This window comes from Ascaphus truei, chromosome 18, assembly GCF_040206685.1.
Source record: "Ascaphus truei isolate aAscTru1 chromosome 18, aAscTru1.hap1, whole genome shotgun sequence".
Taxonomy (NCBI): Eukaryota; Metazoa; Chordata; class Amphibia; order Anura; family Ascaphidae; genus Ascaphus; species Ascaphus truei.
In genome coordinates, this window is record NC_134500.1 from 20,280,030 (window position 1) to 20,306,255 (window position 26,226).

The 26,226-nt window shown below is 43.0% G+C and overlaps 1 protein-coding gene and 1 long non-coding RNA gene across 4 annotated transcripts in view; one reads left to right on the forward strand and one right to left on the reverse strand.

Moving 5' to 3' along the window:
* Positions 1–26,226, reverse strand: part of MYO1E (myosin IE) — a 163,664-nt gene that overhangs the window by 54,331 nt on the left and 83,107 nt on the right. For 2 of the 3 annotated variants that reach the window (XM_075575813.1, XM_075575812.1), the window contains exons 5-15: positions 21,052–21,139; positions 18,966–19,055; positions 16,963–17,094; positions 13,164–13,298; positions 11,850–11,982; positions 7,604–7,800; positions 6,939–7,019; positions 6,759–6,845; positions 5,150–5,236; positions 3,643–3,810; positions 1,160–1,245 (exon numbers count right to left, since the gene is read on the reverse strand). In XM_075575813.1, the coding sequence (XP_075431928.1) occupies positions 1,160–1,245; positions 3,643–3,810; positions 5,150–5,236; positions 6,759–6,845; positions 6,939–7,019; positions 7,604–7,800; positions 11,850–11,982; positions 13,164–13,298; positions 16,963–17,094; positions 18,966–19,055; positions 21,052–21,139 (1,284 nt within the window). Of the gene's footprint in view, positions 1–1,159; positions 1,246–3,642; positions 3,811–5,149; positions 5,237–6,758; positions 6,846–6,938; positions 7,020–7,603; positions 7,801–11,849; positions 11,983–13,163; positions 13,299–16,962; positions 17,095–18,965; positions 19,056–19,328; positions 19,418–21,051; positions 21,140–26,226 lie in introns of those variants that run through there. The other variant, XM_075575815.1, reaches the window with a different exon arrangement.
* LOC142469014 (uncharacterized) lies at positions 1,127–4,531 on the forward strand. The gene is made up of 3 exons (XR_012788936.1): positions 1,127–1,252; positions 3,651–3,829; positions 4,322–4,531. It is a non-coding gene; the product is annotated as an uncharacterized LOC142469014 (long non-coding RNA).

Here is a 26,226-nt window from a genome sequence, read left to right on the forward strand (position 1 = left end):
CTCGCGAGTAAGGATATCTCGCTCAATAGGCAAACGGCAGCTCACGCATGCGCCTGTCAGTACGTCCTGAACAGCAATACCGGCTCCCTACCTGTACCGAAGCTGTGCGCAAGCGGGGAGACTATAGAGCCTGTTACACATGCGTTATTTACATCAGTTATGCACGTATATGACGATTGCAGTACAGTACATGCATCGATAAGTGGGAAAAAGGTAGTGCTTCACTTTAAGTACATTTTCGCTTTACATACATGCTCCGGTCCCATTGCGTATGTTAATGTGGGGTATGCCTGTACACTCTTTATATGGGGGGTAAAAGGGACATTTGCTGCCCTCAAATTTTCCTGCCATAGGCCCGGGCCTATTGGGCCTTATGGGAAATCCGCCACTAGTTATATTGCTTATATTGCTTTTGACGTGACAAAAAAGTGCTCAGTTAGGGTTACCTGCGATATTATGGTCATGCCTTGAAAGTGGCTCGCAGGCTTATACGCTTTGGCCAAAGGGTTAACTAAATTACCCTTTTTTCAAGAGATATATAGGTATTTCACTGTATATTTTTGTCACATTGGATGTTGCTCTGGACTTCTTTGTTTCTTGTTTTGTACAATTAGCCACGCCCAGTAGCACTTCTTTTGACATACACACACACATATATATATAGTGGTAATTTGGGGGGGTTTCTGATAGCTTGCTGGGTATCTGTGTGTTTGTTTAACTTGACTTAAACCCTAAAAAGTCTGTTAATTCCGCACTAACACTATTCACTTTTAATTCATGTATTAATGTTTTTAACGATTCACAAATATTTCATTATATAGATGAGCAAATTGTAGTATTTTCCCAGCCTGGCTGTTATAAATAATGCTACACTGATAATCAATATTTTCTAACAATAGTTATACATTTGAAGAAAAAAAAACCCCATCATTCTATTTTAATTTAAAAGATAGAAATACCAGCAATTGCTGCTTGTAACTGGTAACCATAATGAAAGACTATCAATGTCTGTATCTATGTTGATAGCACAAATAGTTGATCGCACATACAACTTGCAGTTAATAATTACTTAGCCGCTGATAAACATGATCGCCAATGCACTGGGATCAAAAGTGCCGGTTACAGGAAGTTGCCGACGTTTTGATGGTGCGGTACTTACAACTGGCTGCTCTGCATGAGCTCGATGAGGTCTGTAAAAAGTACATCGCGATTCCGCTCACAGAACCCGTCCATATCGTACGACACCTGAGCGGTAAGAGCAAATTAGACTGTTACTCAACCATTAGACCGTTACTTAACCTGGGGCATCCAGGACAGGGGTGCTCAACTCCAGTCCTCAAGACCTCCCCCAACAGGTCAGGTTTTAAGGATATCCCAGCTTCAGGTCAAGTGGCTCAATCAGTCCCAGCTTCAGCACAGGTGGCTCAATCAGTGGCTCAGCCATCTGTGCTGAAGCAGGGATATCCTTAAAACCTGAGCTGTTGGGGTCTTAAGGGCTGGAGTTGAGCACCTCTGATCTATGAGATTCAATAACACCGGTGAACTAAAAGGCCTATATTTACTAACCAGTGGTATTTCATAAGACACTTTCTGGTCCTTTGAAGTGAACAAGCCAAAAGGTGTCTTATGGAGTAGCACTACTTAGTAAAAATGGGCCATGCTGTTTACATGATCCCACTGTTACTGTACATAGACACCTAAAAGGCAGGTTACACCGTTGTCAAATATTGACATAAAACATTTTTAAAAGGCCCTTTTACACCAGTGCTTTAGAAAAGAAAATCTAAATTTAATTATTGAGATATTCTTAGAGGGTTTTTTTTTTTACTCCTCCTACTGATTCTCCCCAAGGTGCAAGCTGGGACAGAGACGCAGAATGTGATACATCTCATTATAATCTATGCACCGTGTAACTCCCCCCCAACTCCTCCTACTGACTCTCCCTAAGGTGCAGGCTGGGGCACAGACGCAGAATGTGATACATCTCATTATAATCTGTGCACCATGTAACTCCCCCCCAACTCCTCCTACTGACTCTCCCCTAGGTGCAAGCTGGGGCAGAGACAAAGAATGTGATACATCTCATTATAATCTGTGCACCGTGTAACTCCCCCCCAACTCCTCCTACTGACTCTCCCCAAGGTGCAGGCTGGGGCACAGACGCAGAATGTGATACATCTCATTATAATCTGTGCACCATGTAACTCCCCCCCAACTCCTCCTACTGACTCTCCCCTAGGTGCAAGCTGGGGCAGAGACACAGAATGTGATACATCACATTATAATCTATGCACCGTGTAACTCCCCCCCAACTCCTCCTACTGACTCTCCCCAAGGTGCAAGCTGGGGCACAGACACAGAATATGATACAGCTCATTATCATCTGTGCACCATGTAACTCCCCCCAACTCCTCCTACTGACTCTCCCCAAGGTGCAAGCTGGGGCAGAGACGCAGAATGTGATACATCTCATTATAATCTGTGCCCCTTTTAACTCCTCCCCAACTCCTCCTACTGACTCCCTAAGGTGCAGGCTGGGGCACAGACGCAGAATGTGATACATCTCATTATAATCTTTACCCCATGTAACACCTCCCCAACTCCTCCTACTGACTCTCCCCAAGGATCAAGATGGGGCAGACGAGGCAAAACTGGAGCAAAATACTTTGAGGTGCCGGGTGAAAATGCCCCCAGTTTTGCCCCAAATTCGCCTTGATACATAGACCCCGAGATACCTTGACACATAGCTGCAGAGAAATGCAGTATGATATTTCCCTATCTTGGCATCAATTTCAAGCCCAATTAACTTTAATACGTGGCTCCCACGTTCCCAAGTTCTCGCTGCAGCTGCTGTTTCTGAAAAGGAAAAGCTCAGTTCCAGCTTCATTGTGTCCGATTATAAAAATGAGCCGGCAAAACAATATGTGCCATTAAGTCAGCACATTCTTTGACATTGGAACACGGGTGATGGGAGCTGGGGAGGAGAAAGCAAAACATGACACCAGCTTTGGAGAATCCGGGCACCATTAAACAACAAAGGAACGCATTAGAAAATGTATGTACTAAACTGCAAATGAAGCAGGTTCTGAACAGCCTGATTCTGTGTTAATTACAGTACTCTGCTGCTGTGGTAAATTAATAAGTCAGATGCCCTTGTTCCACTTGCTTAGCAGAAGCAGCAGCTGCAGTGAGAGCGGATAATATCGCCCCATTTTTTGATCTCACGTAGAAGTAGTTTAAAGCAGGTACCACACCCCCCCCCATACGCTCATGTTAAAATGGATTTGAAGCAAAAGGTGACACTGTGTGGTCATTTGCATGTCATTTCCCAAAATCCCTAGCTGCAGTGGAAGCATTGTTGTGTGCTGGGAGATAATGGGGGAAAAGTAGGGTTGCAGACCTGTCTGAGACATGTTAATGTGCTCACAAGTGTTATTTTTTTACAAACTTTATTTAATGTCTATTGGTGATAAGACTGTTTGCCAGTCCTCCACAGTTCGTTATTGTAAGTACATTCCCACACACCACATATCATAGTGAGAATTCACCTTTGTTCTCATTTGTCAAAGTTGAACCACCTGATTGGCTACATCGGTTGCTTAGACAATATGATTTTACTGTGGCATCTTGTTCCCCGTTTACCTTTCCAGCGTAATGGTGAATGATAAAACCCTGGTTCCAGCTGTTAAAATGTTCGTGAGTCCCAACGGCCATCTGCAGTTTCTGGAGAAGTGTCTGATCTGCCCCTTCTCCCACAGCGTGCATCGTGGCACAGACATCATCCAAAATACTCATCACACCTGGAGGATTCTGGGAAGAGCAGAAACAGGTGTCAAAAACACTATGGCCCATATTTACTTAGCAGCGGTAGTCCGTAAAACACCTTCAGGCATATTCACGTGATTGGTTCATGTGAAGGCCAGAGCCAAGAAGTCTTTGACCAAACTTTCACACATTTTTTGGGGAAAAAACACACATTCTTAGACTGCAGTAAACTTGCACATCTGAGGCTGCTGATGAAGGAAGACTTGGACCATGGAAACCCTGTGTTCACCTGTGTTTCTCACCCCTCGGAGAAGGGTAACACAGCTACGATGAACTGAGCATATTACTTGGCGTGTTTTTCAGTTGTGTCTGCTCTATTTCTTCTCCGCAAACATCTGTGCCTGCCACCACATCCTAACAATTTTATTTTGTCAGCTACATTCTCCCGCTGCTTTTCTTCTCTCGAATAATATTTGTATTGAACGTTTATGCATCGGGGCACAGCATAGCAACCAACGTGGTCAGCATATTTAACCCAGCTTTTCCTTGTATGCAGATTAACCATGATCGTCAGCTTGGATCGGAGAGGAAAGAAATGAAACCACTCAAGCAATACAACTCCACACATTCTCACGGGAGACACACCAAGGTGGTTTGACATTTGTATAATGATATGATCTCAAAATAAAATCAGAGGTTTCAATCTCTAGAGAAACTGCACAACCCCCAGCTGATCTATTTGAGCTAATTTTGTGTTTGAATTTTTATATTTTCATTGAGTCCCCCTTCCTAAAATATCTTATCGAAAAACCAGTTTGTATATTTAAATTGACTAATTAGAAGTTGTTTTGAGTCCAGGTAATGTGCTAATAAAATGTAACCAAACACTCACTGTTTCTACGCCCAATGAGGGCGAACCAGCTCCGTGATGTCATGGCCACACCCCTGACACCCCCCCCCCCCTACACACGCAACCAACAGGACACAAATCCCCTGAGCAGATTGAGCACCGAGCTTGAGCACCAGCCAGCGCGCTCCCACTCACCGTGGCCGCAGCCTCACAGAGGCCCCGCGCGTTTCCCGAAGGCATTTAAATGAATGCCGGGGGCGCTGCAAGGCCTCTGTAAACTTCTCCTTACCTTGGTTCAGACGAGCCTGGTGACGCGTCGCCATGACAACGCAGCGTCAAATGATGCCGCAGGGTCATGTGACGACACGTTGCTATGGCAACGTGACGTCATGACGCCAGAGCCAATGTTAGCATTGGAGGGCGCGAGGAGAGGGGGACAGCGCAGGGAAAAAAGATTGCGCTCCCCTGTCCTAGAGCGTTCCCAAGTGTCACCCTAGTTTTCAGAGAAAATAAGAGACTTTCTTCTATACGTACCACTTTGTTCTCAATGAGGTCACATACAATTTTGTTATTGAAGTAATCAATCGGTGTCCAACGAATTCCTTCTTGGACATATTCTTCCTGTAAGTCAGAGAGAAGGTGTGGGACACGGTATTCTTTATACTTTGGGTATCACACAGAAGTTATTGTGTAGTCATGCCTACCACACATTAGATATACAGTATGTAGTTACTTTGTAAGTATCTCCATATATTAAAGCTACAGGTTACACACACACACACACACACACACACACACACACACACACACACACACACACACACACACACACACACACACACACACACACACACACACACACACACACACACACACACACACACAATGAAACACTAATGCAGTTACACTTTATTGCCAATTACGAATGTAAACGGGTGTGACTAGTACGTCATTATGCAAGTAATTACATTATAATTACAATATGATTACATTTTGTATATTCTAAATACGTAAACAGCTAATCATACATTTTTTGCTATGTTAAATGAGAACTATAATTATAGTATTAAACTACTCCTCAGAATATTTTATAAAGTACCGTATCTGTTTCCAAGAGCTTAAAAATGAATAATTTAGACCTGTGGTGGCCAACTCCAGTCCTCAAGGTCCACTAGTAGGTCAGGTTTTAAGGATGCCCCTGCTTCAGCACAGGTGGCTCATTCAGTGGTTCAGTCATTGACTGTCACCTGTGCTAAAGCAGGGATGTCCTTAAAACATGGCCTGTTGGTGGCCCATGATTACTGCAGTTGGCCACTGTTTCATTTACTGTTTGTACAACAAAGTGCCCTAGAACTGCAGTTTTTTTTATAAGTAGAGTGCACATTTTCATTTCTAACCATAACGGAATGGGACCTTTTAGAGTTAGGGAGAGTGCCCATCTCAGATAGTGCCCATTGAAATATCTTGTCTCTACTCTCCTGTTGTTTATGGAGGGGGCCTATGCTTTGTCAGGGCTCCCCAAACTGTGACCTCGAGTCATAGCAAGATCAGCACAACGGGAGCATCCTTAGCTAACTCTCACCCAGAAGGCCATGAGGTGGCATCCAGTACCCGAGAGTGGGATACTGAGGACATGCAGTTGCGGTAAAAAAAAAAGAGGAAATTTATTCTGTCTGAAATGCGATATATTTATGAAGTGTATATGTATTATGATAGAATTTGGCTCGCGCAAAAAAAAAAGGACTTACGCCACGTTTAAGGTGACAGAAAACCAACGCAGAAAACCGTCACGAAAAGTAACGCAAGCCGCACATGTTTTTAATCCGTAGACCTGCGCCAATATGTAAAGGTGACTCCGCCCTAACTCCTCCCACCTGCTCCGTAAATACCTCATATTCTCGCAGACGTTACCCCGAAAATGGCGCCACTTAGATTAAAACATAGGCAGTGTTGGAAAGAGCAAGAAGAGATATTGGGAGAGTCATTTGCACATACACGCGCCTTAATGCCAGGGGTTGGTGAGTTACTGGTGCACTTTTTTTTAACCCCTTAGATGCCAGTGTGATCAGCAAAGATGTTGCATCAGATGCCAACAGTCAATTTGGACTAACAGTATAAAAAAAAAAACTTCACGGGCACTTACCTGTTCTGCTTTCAGAGTCAGCTCTATAAATATCTGCTGCAGTTTCTCATTGACAAAATTGATGCAGAACTGTTCGAAACCATTTTTCTGCAAGAGAACAGACCGAACAAATAATAAGGCGTGTTAATGCCCAGTGAAATACAGGAGGGGACCTTCTGTTGGGCCCTTTAATGATCTTACCTGAAATATTTCAAAGCCGTAAATATCCAGGACTCCTATATTATATTCCTCGTGATTCTTCTCCATTGCGTTATTAATGGACTGAAAAAGGAGGACAGTCGGAGTGAACACAAAGGAGAACTTACAGTGCAGTTTCTCATTCAGTGTAGAAATGTTTGGACTTTTAATGTGACTCCCCATTTCCTCTCATAGAAGAAATAGGAATTAAGTCTATGGTGGGTTTTTTTTCCAAGGTAATTTGACTCAGATCACTTAATTAACATCTATTTTATGAGTGAAATAATACAATGTATATTATAAGGAGTGCTTATTTTCTCCCCAAATTTATTATAGGAGGAATGTATATTTAATCTACTTTGAGTAGGCTACTATTTAGATTGTAAGCTCTATGGGGAAGGTTCTTCTCTATGGGGAAGGTTCTTATATTGTTATTTACCTATTGCTCTTATCCTCATTGTTTGTACTTTATTTAACTTGTGTTGTAATTTTGTGGGCACTATAAATAACATTATATATACAGATATTTATATTGCTATCCACAGATCACACATGGAGCTCACACTAGGATTTGAACCTGGTTAATTTGCTACAGTGGCAGTAATATTCACTCCTTCCATATGAAGGTTCATATTATAATGCATTCACGGCCCCTTGTCCTTACTTACGTCCACCAGGTAATCAAAGACACGGGAATGGAGGGCTTTGGCTAGTGCGTCTCTGGTGTAGCAGGCCTGCTCCACATTCAGTGTGACATTGATAGACTCAGATTTTCCCCCCCACTTGCTGTCCATCTGTCTGCTGGTCAACTTGTCCTTCAGGCGATCTTGGTTTATCCCCAAGAGAAAGGTCGGGAAGGCTAGGACTGCAAAAACAAGAGCGGGTTAAAAGTGACGATGAACACGTGTGGGTCATTTTCATACGTCAAACAAATCAGGATCTTATTAGGGTGAGCAACGTTTGGGTAAGATACTAAACGTCTGCATATCTGTAATCTAAACTGGATTCAAATAAGAGCAATACAACAACTGGAAAAATTAAAGAACTCCCCCCCCTACTTAATAATTAAACTCAAATTATTTTCCTGCCTATTGTAAATCTATGTATTATTGCGTGAAATGTAGCCAATTTAGTCAATACTGTGACGCTAAATTTGGAATGGATTGCAGAGGATTGGGGGTTCGATTAAAAATAATAATCCGTATTTGCTCATCTCTTCCTATAATACAGTAGGCTTAATTATTTCTAACTAATATTGCAGATCTCATGAGCTCACAATTGCAAAACAGGACCCTAATCATCATCATCAATATATATATATATAATACATTATTTAAGTTATGGTGGGTGAAAAAGGCGACAAAAAACCTCCACCGTTGGCATATAGCCAATAAAGAATATCACTTGTGAGCACATTCACATGTCTTAGACAGGTCTGCACCCTGCCTTTCACCCTTATCCCCAGCATACAGTGCTTCCCCTGCAGCAAGGGATTCTGGGAAATAACATGCAAATGTGACTCAAAGGTCGAAACAGCTGTCTGTGAGTGGTTTGACTGGCTTTGCATATAATCCCCATGCTGTGCTTAAAAGCCGAGGGACGTGGTGTATGTGGTGCTCAGAATTGAACCGGTAGCTTCATGCACATAATTGTAGATAAGACCAAAAGCTTGGTGGTCTGACGATATAGGAGTGCCCCCTCAATAATGTAATAACAACTGTAGGGTTGAGTGACAAGTGGAGTCAGTTGGGACAACCACCGTGATGTACACATTGATTACCCTTAGGAGTTAATAAACAGGAACTATGTCCATTGAACAGCAGGATTTTATAAGGCACATTGGCACTTTACCTGCTCATCCAGGGGGCACTCTCCAGATCAGTAGCGTGCAATCCATCAATGAGAAGTCCAGGAAAGTAGGTGGTGTAGATGGAGCACAGCTTCAGACGCCCTGCAGTGTGAGGCAGGGAAAAACAAAACCAGGCCACTCCGTGTAGTATCAAAAAAATGTATTAAGCCAGAAAACACATACAGGGAACAAAAATAGGACAAGTGGAACGCACCTACGCGTTTCGTACAATAGTACTTTATCACCTTGATAAAGTACTATTGTACGAAACGCGTAGGTGCGTTCCACTTGTCCTATTTTTGTTCCCTGTATGTGTTTTCTGGCTTAATACATTTTTTTGATACTACACGGAGTGGCCTGGTTTTGTTTTTCCCTGCCTCACACTGCAGGGCGTCTGAAGCTGTGCTCCATCTACACCACCTACTTTCCTGTGCTTAAAAGCCGTTTAACAGTAGAGCATTTGCTTTTAAGGGTTCCATGTAAAAATGGATTTCAGGCAAAAGGTGACACTGTGTGCTCATTTGCATGTTATTTCCCAGAATCCCTTGCTGCAGTGGAAGCACTATATGCTAGGTGATAAAGGTGAAAAGCATATCCAAATAGAAATACCGAACTAGCATAATCTAGAGCAGTGGTTCCCAACTCCAGTCCTCAAAAAACCCCAACAGGCCAGCTTTTAAGGATATCCCTGCTTCAGCACAGGTGGCTCAATCAGTGGCTCAATCCTTTTGATGGACCCACCTGTACTGAAGCAGGAATATCCTTAAAACCTGACCTTTTGGGGGTTCTTGAGGACTGGAGTTGAGCGCCACTAATCTAGAACATGAAACTAAATATGTTAAAAAGCCTATGTTAACTTTGACATGAATGTCTATTATATTTTCTTTGTCTGTGCTCTGTGAGCTTCAATAAGTTCCCTTCCGTTCTGTAGAATACTGAATATGACGATGAAGCTTAAAGCGGCAATCCAAGCCCCCCCCCACCCTTTTTTTTACCATTTTTTTACCATTTTTTTACACAGGCTTGAAACAGGGGGTCTCCCGGGCTGAACCCCCATTAATTTCAGCTCTAGGGACCCCTGCTTCCGGAGATACTTACCTCTGTATGGGGTGCCGGCATCCGCTCCCCTAGTAGGGTTCATGTAATGGCGCCGCATCAGAGCTCCCACGCCCTGCGGACCAATAGGAACCTGTGACGTCATCAGGTTCGGCTTCCCATTGGCCCGCGTGATGCAGGAACTTTAAACTTTGCCGAGATGCCAGCACCCGCTTTGGAGGGTTGTATCTCGGGAAACGGGGTTCCCTGAGCTGAAATTAATGGGGTTCAACACCCGGGAACCCCTGCTTCAAAACTATGTAAAAAAAAATAATCTAAATAAATGAAAATAAAATTTAAAAAAAGCGCCTGTATTGCTTCTTTAATAAGCAAAGGAAATGAAGCAGATGCCAACAAATATATTGACATTAATACCACCTTGTCAATAATAGGTTAGTTTACATTGTTATATGGGAAGGATACATTTATATTGCATAATGTCTTGTACATATGTGATACACATATACAGTAGGGAGACAACATCTGCCCAGTACTTTGCAGGTTCTCAGCTTTCAACAAATCAACCCACCAACATCACTGCCAAGAATCCTTTCCACAAGCAACGGGACAAAATTCTTAGATTGCTAGATCAGCAATTTAATTGTGAGAGCAAACCAACATAATACCCATTTTAATAAGAATATGTATATCCCTGGATCTCCTTGCAAAGTTATTATATATTTATATATATATATATATATATATATATATATATATATATTACTAGGAAAAAGTACATTGAGAGTTATCTGCCTCTCTCGCTCTGTGTCTCTCTCTCTCTCTCTCTCTCTCTCTCTCTCTGTGTGTCTCTCTGTGTCTCTCTCTCTCTCTCTCTCTCTCTGTCTCTCTGTGTGTCTCTCTGTGTATCTCTCTGTGTGTCTCTCTGTGTGTCTCTCTGTGTGTGTGTGTGTCTCTCTCTGTGTGTCTCTCTCTCTCTGGGTTTATCTCTCTGTGTGTCTCTCTCTCTGTGTGTGTCTCTCTGTGTGTGTGTCTCTCTCTGTGTGTGTCTCTCTCTGTGTGTGTCTCTCTCTGTGTGTGTCTCTCTCTCTCTGTGTGTCTCTCTGTGTCTCTCTTTGTGTGTGTCTCTCTCTCTGTGTGTGTCTCTCTCTGTGTGTGTCTCTCTCTCTGTGTGTGTGTGTCTCTCTCTGTGTGTGTCTCTCTCTGTGTGTGTGTCTCTCTCTGTGTGTGTCTCTCTCTCTGTGTGTGTGTCTCTCTCTGTGTGTCTCTCTCTGTGTGTGTCTCTCTCTGTGTGTGTCTCGCCACACACAAAACATATTGTAAAATGTGTAAAATTTCTCAAAATATAAAAACATATAAACCCTGAATGCTGTATATATATACTAAATATATATATATTTCATTGAATTTCACATAAAGATAAATCGATTAACCGCTTCTCTGCCAGGGGGGCCAGTAACAAGAGGTACTGTAAGGTAAGCGGACATGCACAATATTCCCCACCCGTCACTCTGGACTAAATCTGGTTTCCACTGTAAAAACGTGGTGATCTGTCTCAGCAGCTACGTCACCGTAGCCCGGCCTTCTGAGGAGGGAAAACAAATCTGGTTCTCATTTCACAATAACATCACGCCTGACCCGCTGACTACGGCTGCCAGATGTTTGGGTCTAGCACAGAGACAGCTGGAGACAGAAAGTCAGGGCAGCAAAAGTCAGGGAGAGAGAGAGAAATACATTGTAGCAATGGCAGACGAGTAATCAACAAACGGAAATCCCGAGCCTGACACTACCGTCCAAATAACCCCAACAACACATAGCAAACAAATAGTAATAAAATACGTCCTAGTCTTGTGCAGCATTCTGCCGCCTTTTGATCAATGCAATTCCCAAAAATGTTGAACGTTCTCAGTCAGGTGAATTGGCCATAGAGTGCACCAACGCGTAGCCTCGTTTAGTACATTTGGCCCTTAGTCTCTTGCTGCAAATGCACCAGCTTCTCCGAAGATACCTACACTCCTCACTTTCCACCGCGGCGTAGTTGCCCTTTTCTTTGAAGCTGATATTTCCCAGGTGTAGGACGCCTGCTACTATCTGAAGGACCATGGCTTGCTCCTCTGCAAAGATCCCAATCACGTTCATCGCATGCTGGGGGTGGGAAAAGGGACACTGTTACAGAGCACATCCAAAACACTTTGGGTTACACTCTATAGCAAAGGGTGGGCACCAACAGGTCAGGTTTCAGGATATCCCTGCTTCAGCACAGGTGGCTCAATCAGTGGCTCAGTCGAAGATATATATATCCCGAGATACTTACCTCTGTAGGTGATGCCGGTAACAGCTCCGCAGGTTTAAAGCTCCCGGTCACTCTGGCCAATAAGGGATGACATCACGGCTTCCTATTGACCCGCATGATGCGGGACATTTAAGCCGCCATTTCGATAGCCCCACGTAGCCCAGCCAGAGCTCCTACCGGCACCCCCTATGGAGGTAGGTATCTCAGGAAGCAGGGGTCAGCAGAGCTGAAATTAATGCGGTTGAGCTCCAGAGACCCCCTACTTCAACCCTATAATTCTAAAAAAAGGAAACCAGGATTTCTGCATTAAGACCCATTTTACGGGGTCTATATGTCAACGTAGAGAAAGGTGTCTTTTGCTGCACTGCTTAGTTGTTGGGTGCAGAACAATTTCTTACATCTGATGCTGAATTTCAGACTTACGCCCCCTCAGATTTGGAGGATGTTTTGGGGGTAAAAATAAAAGGGAAAGAGAATGGGACACAAGGACCCAGAATGTGATCCATCTCATTATAATCTGCGCACCTTAGTGACACTCGCCAGAGGAACTGTTGGAGGAAAACACTTTGATACATAGGTGCAGGGTGGAAATTACCCTGACCCATAAACCCCTAAATGTTTTCGTATATTTCCATCACACACATTTGTGGGGGTATTTGTGTTGATTTACAGTAAATTATGGAGATAACAACCCAACAGTGACTTCTATCAATGAATGGCCCGAGATGCATCAAGCCATGTCGTGGAGTATCACAACCCAATCCCGTGGTAACTGTTATTGACTTGAATGGAAGCTACTGACAGATCGGGTGTGATATCCCTAATTCTGGCTTGTTGCATTTCAGCCATCGTGTTCTCACAAACTAAGAAGCTAGTGAAAAAAGAATATCCTTACTTGGATAAGGTAGGGGAGATTGCCCCATTAGGTAGACAAACCATGTCCTCATTCAATTAGTTGTCTTGACAAATTACCTCTCTACATTAATCTACACACGGGCCGCAGAAACAACAAGTGGAGGACAAGAAGACTTACCATGGTTTCTTGAAAGTCTCTCTTGTCATTAATGTCATCTACTTTGTAGGATCCAGATTGGCTTAGGTAGCAGTAGTAGTCTATGGTTGTAATTCCTAGGCTATTCCTCTGTTCTGTGGATGCACCTTCAATGAGCTGAGGAGGTAGAGATCACACTATGAGATTTTACATCCCTTTTACGTCCCTTGGAATAAATTTGTTGCCTTGATACATTTGATGATGGATTTTTTACTCCAGTTTTGCCAACCATGTAAATAGCGCCTCAAAGCAGTTAAAGACACAGCAATTTGTGAAGCCCTTACGATTGTCACATATTTCACATATTTCAAAATGTTATTAGATCTCAATCTAAGTCCTAATAATAGATAACGGTAACCTGATCAAACAAATTACACAAAAACATGATACTTTTTGAACATTTATTTATCTACAAATGATTCCACATTCAATAACCATGTGTGAAAAAGTACATGAACCTTTAGATCCAGTACCTGGTGGCGCCCCCTTGAGCATCAATAACTTCTACTAAGCGTTTCCTGTAACTGCTGGTCAGTCTCTCACATCGGTTTTCAGGAATTTTGGCCCATTCCTCCTTACAAAACTGCTTCAACTCAGTGACATTTGAGGGCTTTGTTGCTTGGACAGCTCACTTCAGATCACACCACAACATTTTTATGGGGTTTAGGAATTTGATAAGACCATTCTCAAAGCCGAATTTCTTATTCTGGAGATATTTTTTTGTATATGTACTTGTATGTTTAGGATCATTGACTTGCTGCATGACCCACTTTAGCTTCAGCTTCAGCTCACAGACGGATGGCCTGACATTCTCCTCTAGAATCTTCTGATACACTGCAGAATTCAGGGTTGTGTCAATGATTGCAAGCTGTCCAGTTCCTCAGGCAGCAAATCAGCCCCAAACCATCACACTCCAACCACCATGCATGACGTTTGGGATGAGGTTCTTCTGTTTGAATGCAGTTTTGGTTTTCGCCAAACATAAAGTTTCTCATTGAGGCCAAAAAGTTTGATCTTTGACTCGTCTGTCCAGAGAACATTGGTCCAGAAGTTTTATGGATCATCTATGTGCTCTTTGGAAAATTTTCGACAGCAGCAATGTTCCTTTTACAGAGCAGTGGTTTCCTCTTGGCTGTCCTTCCATGAACACCATTCTTGTTCAGTCTTTTTGTGACACATGCAGCTGAGTCATGAACATTCAGATTAGCCAAAGCGAGAGTGGCCTGCAGATGCAACTCTGGGGTTCTTTGTGACTTCCTGGATGATTTGCCGGTTTGTTCTTGGAGAGTTTTGGTAGGGCAATGGCTCCTGGGTAGAGGGACTGTGGTCTTGAACTTTCTCCATTTGTCCGACAGTGGATTGGTGGAGCCCCAAATCCTTAGAAATGGTTTTGTAATCCTTTCTAGACTGATGAACATCAATAACTGCTTTTCAGAGGTCCTCAGAGATTTATTTTGCTCATGGCATGATGTGATTCCACACACCGGTATGGTGAAGACCAAACTCACAAAGTTTCTGATCTTTATGTAGGATGGGGCCTCCAAAACTCACACCGAAAGATCTACCTAATTATTGAAACACCTGATTCTAATTATCCCCTGTAATTTAGCTGATAAAACCATGGTTTCAATTACGTTTTCACATACCCCGACTCTTAATTACTCATTGTTTGTCTAATTCATACATCATTTTGTTTCAAAAGACATGGAATTGGTTAATATAAACCTTATTGGATATTTAAAAAAAGGCTGGTTTTGATTCAAGAAGGTTATCCTAGAAAAACTATGACATTTCCGTAATTATCATTGCGATTCACAAACTTTTTCTCGCCACTGTGTACACACACACACACACACACACACACACACACACACACACACACACACACACACACACACACACACACAGAAATATGTTCATATATTCCTAGTCACCTAGATTTAGCTTCTTTAGAAAATTACTATTTTCAATTGATCCTTAGTGAGACTTAATTCCAAATCCAAAAACATCACAGGCCCCTATTCAATGTAGTAACAAAGGAAGAAGTAGGGGTTATAATACTTTTTATCAGACCAACAAGTAGTTGATATGTTACAAGCTTTCGAAGAGGTTCGAAAGCTTGTAACATATCAACTACTTGTTGGTCCAATAAAAGGTATCATACCCCCTACTCCCTCTGCCTCCTTTGTTACTACATGAAAGAAAGGACCAGCATGGCCCCACCCTTCTTTGCCTATTCAATGTAGTGAGAGAAGTGATAACACACAGCTGACTGCGCGAAGTTCCATTGGAGTGAATGGGAAATAGTGCCCCATTAACTGTGTGCTGCCCTGCGCCTCCATTTATTGAATAGGTGGATAGATTTTACAGTTTGTTTCTGCCTGTGTATGATGGATATAAAGCTTTCTGGACGTGAAATAAATGATAATTACGTGTGATTCTTCTGCAAGCTTCTGAGAAGGGCGGGATGTTACATATTGCCACACCTCACTCACACATCGTTATGTTAACACACCCAGAATCTTTCATACCTGCAATGTTTTACACTGCATTACTTAAGAGGAAAGGACAAGGTCCCAACTAGCGGTACAAGGAGCACTGATACAGCAGTACCCTTGCACACCTGCCAACATTTTGCACATAAAACAGGTACCACTATAGTTCCTCTACCCGAGCTGGATGGGGGTACTTGCAAATAGTTCCTGTGGAAGTTCCCTAACCTGCAGCTTAGCACACGCCACCAAACCTATGTTTAATAGGTACAGCTGGTCTTACAGGGCCCAAAAGCATGGCTACGTAAGTAAAGCCAGAGGGTATACAAGATGGAGGTGGATTCTACACACTCCAAAGCGGACATGCTGGCCGTTTTCGGATGGACATCTCCATTGATGTCTATTGGCAATTTAAGCCGAAAATGGCCCAAACGGCAGGTTCAGCAGATGTAGAATTACTCCCCGGATCCTAAAACGTGGTACTACTGTGTTTGGGACAAAGGACAGAATCAAAGAGAAAAAAAGCACCACATTCAAGCTACAGTAACTGAACTGCTAGCATTAAGTTAAACTAAAGGGAAGTACAGGGAAGTATATAAAAGGTCTCTGCTATGGTAAGTTCTGTTACTTTGTGAAGGTTTGATAACTGCTGCTGTGCAAAACATTTGAAAAAGCTATAAAGTGTATCTGCCTGTTCACTTCAATCCAACAGTGACAAACACTACAGGGTATATGTTTCAACATAGAGAAAAGTGTGCTTTGATGCACGGCTCTGTTTTTTTTAATCAGCGGTGCGGCGTATGTAACAACGGGTTCTTACATCTGATGCAGAATTATAGACTGACACGACTTCCAAGGTAGGATTTAGGTAGGAAAATGAAGGGGGGAAAGAATGGTGCAGAGCGACGCAGAATGTGATTTATTTAATTATAATCTGTGCCCCATGTAACACCTCCCCAACTCTTCCTTCTGAAACCTGAAACTCCCCAAGATGCAAGGTGGGGTAGAGACGCAAAATGTGATACATCTCATTATAATCTGTGCACATGTAACACCTCCCCAACTCCTCCTCCTGACAGTTGCAAACTGGGGCAAAATTGGAGCAAAATACTTTGATACTCAGGGGCAGATTTTAAATGTCCCTGTTTTGTGCCCAAATTAATGTAATACATAAACCCCTTTGTATCATTAACACACTGCTGACCTGGAGGTATTTGGTAGGCACTGTACATGCTCTGGAATCTCTTCCGTAATCCAATACATCTTAAAACGGTTAGAATGTTTCATACCTGGTAAAAAATGTGAAAACTCCGCTCTCCTTGGTTTCTCATCACCACGCGAGATTTTTCCAGCAGAAAGTTGGAGATCTTTCCTCCGTCTGGTTCCCCCCCAGGGCTAAACTGAATTTCAAAGTATTTTCCCTGTAAAAATAACAATATTTAGTTTTGATATTTTAATACAGGAGATACAGGGAAGACGGTCCCTTTATCAAAACCGGGGTCTTTATGCAAAGGTATCTTTATTTTAATAGATCCCTATTTTTGTAACCACCTTGGAATGCATCCAGCTATTGGAAATTCCCAAAGGTTGAAAAATGACGAGCAGACGAGAAAAAAAGTTCTCTTGTTAGGAGACATAGGTTAAAATAAATAAATAAAAACATGTTTCTGAAATAGATTAACAGCAAATGCAATTTTTAAATGTATTTGTTTGAATATATATCGTATCGAATATATATATCGTATCGAATATATATATCGTATCGAATATATATAGTATGGTCTATATATATATATATATATATATATATATATATATATATATACACAGTATATATATATATATATATATATATATACACACAGTATATATATACTGTGTATATATATATATACTGTGTATATATATATATATATATATATATATATATACTGTGTATATATATATATATATATATACTGTGTGTGTATATATATATATATATATATAGACCATACGATACCGGTTGCAACATGACATCAAGGGACAGCACGCAGGTAAGTAAATCATGAATTTTCTATATTTGATAGAAGACACAAAAACCGACGTTTCGGTCCCCCAGTGGGACCTTTCTCAAGGTGGTGCAATTGAATGCAGTGCACAATACATATATATACCCCAAACAAACCCCAGTGCAATTCAACAAAACCAATCACAGTTAATAAGCCTCACCTGCCTATGTGACATGCATCCACAGTATCAGCAGGTAAAGAGCATCCATTTTGAATATATTAACTCTATATTTGTTTACCTGATATGTGTTTAGGCATGCGCAAAAGGCTCAGGAATTGCATAATGTTACTGCTGAGAGACAACATAAGTCTGCCAGACCCAGCGATATCTTGGATAACCGGAGAGAGTGCGCATGGGCTAAACTGATCTGGAGCTGATATCTGGATAGATTAACTATTTCAGGGACGTGCAAAATACACATTGTAACTGCAAGTGAAGCGAAACATGTGAAACACCTTATGTGCTCACCGTAAATGTGCAAAAAAATGTGAGGGAATAAAACATATATACACACGTGTGGATGACGTGGCTGACTGGAATCTAGGTCAGTATATAAATGCTGAAAGCACTCAGCCATATAACGCCTAATGCATAGTGTAAGAAATGATAATGCAATGATGACACTATGCATCCTGTCGGGAAGCGACACCTTAAAAACCAACAAAAATACATAATGCAGACAATGTCAAATAGAAAAACTGGTAATACTGCCTTGGGATGTCAGCCAGTTAGCCGCATTTCCTCCATGTAACTAATCCCTAATGGGTATTGAGGGGCACAGTCCTACTATGGTGACCAGATTTAGAGGTCTACTACAGATGTCTTAACATCATCAGTGGTACAGTCACGTGTCTGTCCTCTCCGGACCTTCAAATTGTTGTCCTGTTGAATGTCCTGTGAGAACTAGAAAGTAGCTCTACCACTGATGATAAGACTTGTGCAACAAACCTCTAAAATTGCACAACGTACATGATTCTTCATTATTATTTGTTTCCTTAAGTGGGCATTACTCAACTCTTGTTTTTTGTCATCGGTAATGACGCTGCTTTAATACACATTTATTTTTTTTATGTTTCCTTCAGTGTTTACTGTTCTAACAGAAAGAATCACAAACTGGGTGTCTCACATAAGTGACTATAGCTTCAAATAAGCTTCTGAGTTATCAAAAAACAAATACTTCCCCCCACAGACGTAAAGAACACAATGTGATCAGCAGGAGAGAGGAGTGACAGTGACTTACAAATCGGCTGGAGTTGTTATTCCTCACTGTCTTTGCATTTCCAAAGGCCTCTAGTAAAGGGTTTGACTGCAGAATGATATCCTTGACATGCTACAATTGGTTAAAATAGACAACAGTTAAAATATAGAAAGGGTTAGAGATTGAGTCCTTATGCTAAGCAGGTATCAGATGCAAAGAACGTGGGAAACACATCAGGGTGAAAGCAAGGTCACAAATGCTATATTAAATATAAGGCAAATATGCGTCATAAACGGGCGAATCTCAAAATGACTATTCACTTATAGTTATTAAAAAAGCTCCAAACATGACACAACTTAACACAGCAGTAATAATAATAATAATTGCTGTATCCGTGGGTGCTACATGAAGTTGTTGTATCTGTGGGTGCCACATGAAGTAGTTGTATCCGTGGGTGCTACAGGAAGTAGTTGTATCCGTGGGTGATACAGGAAGTAGTTGTATCTGTGGGTGCTACAGGAAGTAGTTGTATCTGTGGGTGCTACAGGAAGTAGTTGTATCTGTGGGTGCTACAGGAAGTAGTTGTATCTGCGGGGGCTACAGGATGGCTCTACTTACTAATCTTCTGGCAAGATCAGTGCAAAAAAGTAAGCCATATTCATAAAAGAAAAGGAATCCAATTGAAAGCACTAGGAGTTTGTTCTTTGATAAATCTAGTGCTATCTTTTTGCACAGATTTTGCCCCAGTTTTGCAGCCGGGAGACTTGAGTGAATAGCCCCACTATATGTGCAAAAAAACAGCCCAGGCAGAAAGAATGCCTGGTTGCTTCATACTCTCAATATAGTTAGGACCAGGTAGGCACTATCCTCAATAGTCCCACAAGGAGTTTTCTGCTTTATGGAAACTTTACTAAGGGTACACTCAATTTATTCATTCATCTTTTCTCTCATATATGTGTGCATTCTATATCCTATTGAGCCCCAGCTCTCCCCATCCTAGGGAACTCTATCTACAGGCAGAAAGAATGCAATCATAAGAAAACTGCAAAGAAATCCAACATCTAATGCAAAACCGCACATATTTATTGTATCCAGCAACACAAAGTGTGAAACGCAGTTTTCGGTCATTACAGACTTTTATCAAGGAAAAGCTGCAGATTTATCTAAAAAAAAATTCCTACAGAAATCAATGAGATATTTTGCTTTTTGTGCTGCATTTCTGGGCAAGAATGGCACCACATTAGTAGCTGAGTGTCTGTGATAAATAACCTGATGAGATCTGTTTTTTTTCAAAGATACAAGTAATACAATTCTGGAGCAAAGCACTGCACTAGTGTTTTCTTGATACATAGATCCATATGGAAATGATGTATCAAAGTCTCATCGATGCAAACCTAAGGCAGCTAATTCTGCTGCTAGTTTCACATACAGCAGGGGTGCGCAAACTTTATCCCCTGCCGACTCTCCCCCGCTGCTTGCGCCCCCTCTGCTTACCGTGGTCCCAGCGTTCTGCCATCACGACGGCATGTGATGTCACGTTGCCATGGCAACGCGGCATCACTTGGCGTCGCCAGAAGCCGTCTGAGCCAAAGTAAGGGAACTTACAGCGGCCTTCGCCGCTTCGACATTTAATTGAAATGCCTTCGGGAAGAGCATGGGGCGCCCGCTCCCCCCCCCCCCCCCAAAAAAAATCTCCCACATCCCAGTTTGCGCACCCTTGATATACAGTATAACCCTTATGGGCCCTTGTTCCATATGGTATGAAGCTGCTACCCAGTGCTGGAGAAGAGATCAGATCCAAATGAATGGCAGAAGCGGTATGTCGTGAATAGATGGACAAGGGCACTGCGGATTTTCCAACAAATTAGAACTTTATTGTGCCATAAGGACACACAACGTTTCGGCCTGTTGGCCTTTCTCAAGTGAAAGGATACACCAGTTGATTTATAGGTCTTCTCTGGGACCAGAAGCACCGGTAACTGTATCACAATTTTTTTCATTTTTATTGGTGTGCAGCGCACATCCTGAATTTTCAGAAGCGGAATGACAGCATATAGAAAAGGGGCATAGACCCCACAGAATCAGTTTACAACATACTCTACATCCCCATCAAAATGGTTCAACTCACCTGGACTTTTGGGCCTCCCCCTGACACCTTAGAGACGTAGCCCATGATGTATTTGGCAGCCACAGTCTTACCTGCTCCACTTTCTCCACTAGGAATCAAATTAAAAAAAAAACCCACACATGAGCATGGACACAAGCACAAATCTGCATATCTGTTAATTAGATTTCATTATCGGCCATAAGGACTGTGCAGTGCTAAGCTGTAACGAGTCTTACTGCCGATTCGCGGGAAGAAAAGGTGCCTCGTGTCTTGGTACATGCAGTATTAATCGTGCAGTCACACCCAAAATACACTTTGAACTATCCACATCATATTAAAGAGCAGCCAATTACAAGTGCTACCTTAATTTGCTCTGCAAAGACAGCTGAAAATCTACTGACCCAAATCATTTGCGTGTTAAGATTTGCCACTGTATCAGAAACACTCAATGCTTGCGGTCTCCTCTCCTAGAAGCCTCTCCTGGGGGTAGATCCACAGAGCTCCATTAGGGACTTCAGTTATCGTCTTGTTAAGCGCTAACGGGGATCTTCAAACCTCAGTAACGATGCGCCAAGCGCTGTTTTCAGCCACATTGACCTCAATGCGTTATTATAGCGGACGTTAGTGCTAATCATATGCAGAAGAGGTGTTCCCTCTAACAGCGCGTATCCTCAGAGCTCTGTTATGGTAAACACAGGGATTTAACGTTACGTTAGTTATCTCAGAGCTAAAGGTGGCGTTACTCCCATCCACACCCTGAAATAGGTCTTATCCAGGGTCCGGATAAGTGTAAGACCACAGTTAGGTCTGATTTAACTATGATATTGTTATTTACAGGGCTCTTTTCCTCTCCTGTCTTCTCTTTTTTAACGTTAATTAAACACCTGTTCAGGGTCTGCATGGAAGTATCGCTACCTTTGAGTACGACAGGCTTAACGCCATGTTATATGAAGCTGATGCAAGGCAGAGCTAACTTCACATGGCGTTAAACCGATGCTAACGAGATCATTAGCGGCCGTTGTTTTTGCCTATATTTCGCTTTGTGGATTCCCGTTAAAATGATCACAACACATGGTCGTTGTCTATTTAGGTAACGTCATATTAGCTGCCCGGAGCTTTGAGTGCTGTGTATTGGCCCAAGTGAGGGCATCTCCAGAATGGAATGAAAGCTCCACCTGATTATATCTGACGGGAAGCTGGGCATTCTCCCTCTTAGAAAGGTCCAAGGAAGTTTAGGAAATCCTGACTTCCTCAGTGACGATTTTCTGCCACAACGTTTACTGTTGTGGCTTTGACATGAAATCTGTCAAACTTGAGATTGACCCGTTGACATCCACTGGGCGTTACAAGGGCCGGTGCACCGGTTACATAGTGGGTGAGCTTGTAAAAAGACATATGTTCATCGAGTTCAACCTATGTTAAATGTAGTCCCTTGTGACATCCAGTATCTTCATCAATATTTTGCCTGTTTATTGATTGAGTTAATAAGTATTTATTGGTTACACTTATTAACTGAGACATAAGCACATTTTTACCACTGACAAGAACACCCAGTTCCCATCTCCTAACATTAGCCCCACTCTTTACCTACACTACAGTAGTGGTTTAGTTAAAAACGTGTTACCCTGAGCGAATCCATCCGAATAGGGTAACCCCCTATTTTCAAGACAGACTGTGAATTAAAGGACAACAGATGAGCTCCGTGAACAAATCCAACATTACAAGCAATCCCAGTGTTCTGGGATTTCCCTACATGAGGTTCCTCCCAAGAGTAGAAGCAAATCATTGTGCATGATATCATTATACACTACGGTGTTTTTATTTTGAAGAGAGGTTGCTCTTCTCCCCTGTAGTACAGACCACGCAGGCATTATCCTTAAGGCTAAGGCCCCGCTCCCTCCATCAGCGCGCCCGCACTGCAGACAGGCGGGCGCTGACATACACAGACCGCGATATGCGGTCTGTAGGGAGCAGGAGCCGGAGCGGGAGGTGGGCGGGAGCGGGAGGCTTGACAGGGAGGGGGGGCGTGGCTTGAGCGCAGGGACCCGCTACTCTCCCCCCCCTCCCTCCCTCCACGGGCTGAAGCTGCTGATGGTAAGCAACACACACACACTCATACACACACGCGCACACACAGGCACACACATACACACACACAGGCAGGCACTCACGCACTCAGGCACACACACACACACACACACACACACAGACAGGCACTCACGCTGCTTTCACTCCACACTCCTCCCCGCTCCCCGAAGCCTCTCCTCCTCCCGAAGCCTCCCCTCCTCATTGGCTCACAGCCACACCACGTGACGCGTCGACGCTAGGGATCACAATTCTCTTGTATCCGCTAGCGGCTGACGCGTCACAGCGTGTAGTGAGCTGTGCAGCCAGGAGGGACCGGGACCGGCTCGGGCGGATTCCCCTGCTGGTGGGGAAAGCCCGTGCAGCCACCCACGCCGCCGGGCGCAGCGGGTCCCAGCCCTTAAGCAGCCATCCAGATTGCATTACTTGTTTTTTGTGTGTTTTGTTTTGGTATAGGTTTGAAGCAGGGGGTCTCCGGAGATGAAACCCATTCGCTTCAGCTCCATGGAACCGCTGCTTCCAGAGATACTTAACTCCGTAGGGGGTTGCCGGTACCTCGGTGGACTTTAAATGTCCAGGTCACGCGTGCCAATAGGAAACCGCAATGGATGATGTCCCAGCTTCCTGTTAGCCCGCGTGACGAGGGACATTTAAACGCCGCTATTATGTTAGACACACAGGCTCCCTGGCTGCAGATATCGGCACCCCCTACAGAAGTATCCCTGGAAGCAGGGGGTCCCCAGAGCTGAAATTAATGGGGTTCAGTTCCCGGAGACCCCGCTTCAAACCTATTGCAAAAAAAACAAATTGCTGAGAGAAGTGCTGCTTTCATGTTATTTCCGGACAGCGCTACGTTACCTTCAAAATACGCTACGTCATTTACGTCTTGCAATTACTCCCAGCCAGACACTGGATTAGGGCTTTTGTCAGAGTAGACAAGAGGGAAATAATACAGGGAACACTACACTATTTAAGTCATACCTATCCAGACATCCCAATATGGCTTTTGCCTATTGCTTCTGCCCTTTTTTCAGAGCCTGGATAGGAGTAACGCCTTCGTGTACGACTTGAAATAACGTAACATTATTTCTGGGCGTTAACATCAACGGAACTTCGTGAGTAGGGGACTCCTATGCTAGCAGCTCATTTTCATCTAATTTGCAAACCATTTCCCCATACGTACGTTTATTTAGAACGCTAGGCTTTTCACATGACGTTAGCGTTAGGGTACTTTCTTTAGCGCAGACAGATGTATCATTAACGGTGTATTAACCGAGGTTAACGCTGGATTAAAGGTGCAATCCCTCAGTCGGCCAGTTGAGTTTTTTTGGTCGTCTCTGAAGGGGAAAGTGCTAGTCAATAATCAAGAGTTTTCCTTACCCTTATCTCACTCTGTCCTTATCAGAGAACCAATAAAGATAAGGGAAGGACAGAGGGAGGGAGGATTTTGGCTATAAAAGTACTTCCTGGACAGCTCTCAAACCCTTCTCAAGTCTAAATTAAAAATAAATAAATGCAAGATAAGGTGTTACAGGTGTCAGATTTGGGTAACAAGTACCCAGATGTGACCTATTGAAGCAGCACTACAGCCTGTATGGCTTTTTTTTTGTGTTTTGTTATAGGATTGAAGCAGGGGGGTCTAGAGAGCTGAACCCCATTCATTTCCGCTCCGGGTCCCCCTGCTTCCCGAGCATACTTACTGTATGTCCGTAGTGGTGCAGCCGGGGAATTGTGAGTCTAACGAAAAGCGGCATTTAAATATCCCACATCACGCGGCCAATAGGAAGCTGTGATGTCACTGGGTGCAGCTTCCTATTGGCCCGCTACGTAGGTAAGTATCTCTGAAAGCAGGGGGTCCCCGGAGCTGAAATTAACAGGGTTCAGCTCTGGAGACCCCCTGCTTCAATCCAATATCATAAAAAAAATGAAGCAAGCAACCCAACATGATGTAGTGCTAATGTAAACATGTCGCTGGAATGAGTTACTTATGGTACTAGGAGGGATTGCCCCATTAAAAGGCTTTACAGTGTTTAGTGAGTCTGGGACAACAGACACGTTTCTAGAAACAGGATATCCCAGTAAAGGAACCTTAACTGTGATTGTGAACCCATTATATCCTGGCATACTTTGTTACTGCTACATTCCTATCCAGTGGGCAATTTTTATATGCGGAGACTAAGACTATCAAGTGAAATCCTTGACATTTCCTTCTGGGTAATAGCCAAGGATACCAATGCAATGTTATTGCATACTTCTATATCATTTGCTATCACTTTTTGTACGGAAGGAAAGCCGTCACACCCAGAGGGACAGCAGCAGTTGGAAACCAACTTGAACACTCAATTTGGATTTAATCGAAACAACTGACGTTTTGTTTATGATACAATGAGGAGACTGAGGGGACCTTTTTACTGGATTTTTATAATGAGAATATCTGACTGCATCCTTAATAGTAGATCCTTCCTGTGCCAGATCTCGTCTCCTCATCATAAGTGCACGAGACATTGCTTTTATTGACCTATGTTAGCACTTTACAATACCTCCCGTCCTAGAAAATATATCATTTTACTACTGCCATACATTCACATACTTCTAATGACTTTGCAGGCAAAATAAACACAACGTACATATATTATTGATATAATACGTGACAACGGACCATGTGAACAATGACAGACTGAGCTAGATATGAAGGAACGAAGACATTCAAGCAGCAATCTCGCCTAAGGCTGCGTCCACGGTAGCGCTGAGCGCTTGCCGAGTTTACATATTGGAATCTTAATACTCATGTCCCCGCTCACGCGCGTGTGCATGCACGCTCTCCAAAGCTTGGCGCTTGGGGAGACAAAAAAAAGAGAGTGAAGCACACTCAACATGCCACCATGCCCGCGCTTGCAATATAGACAGGACACCCGGCGCTCATGCTTGGAGAGTTGGTGACGTCACCGCTCTCAAGCATGAGCGCAGTCAGCGCCAGCGGGGATGCAGCCTAACTACTTCCCCTGTTCCTTGCAGGAGCTGAACTGGGGAGGGGAGGAGGGGAAGGCTTCCATAACTGAACAGCACTATTTTCAGCTACGGAGACCCCCCTTTTCCTGAGACACTTAGTGG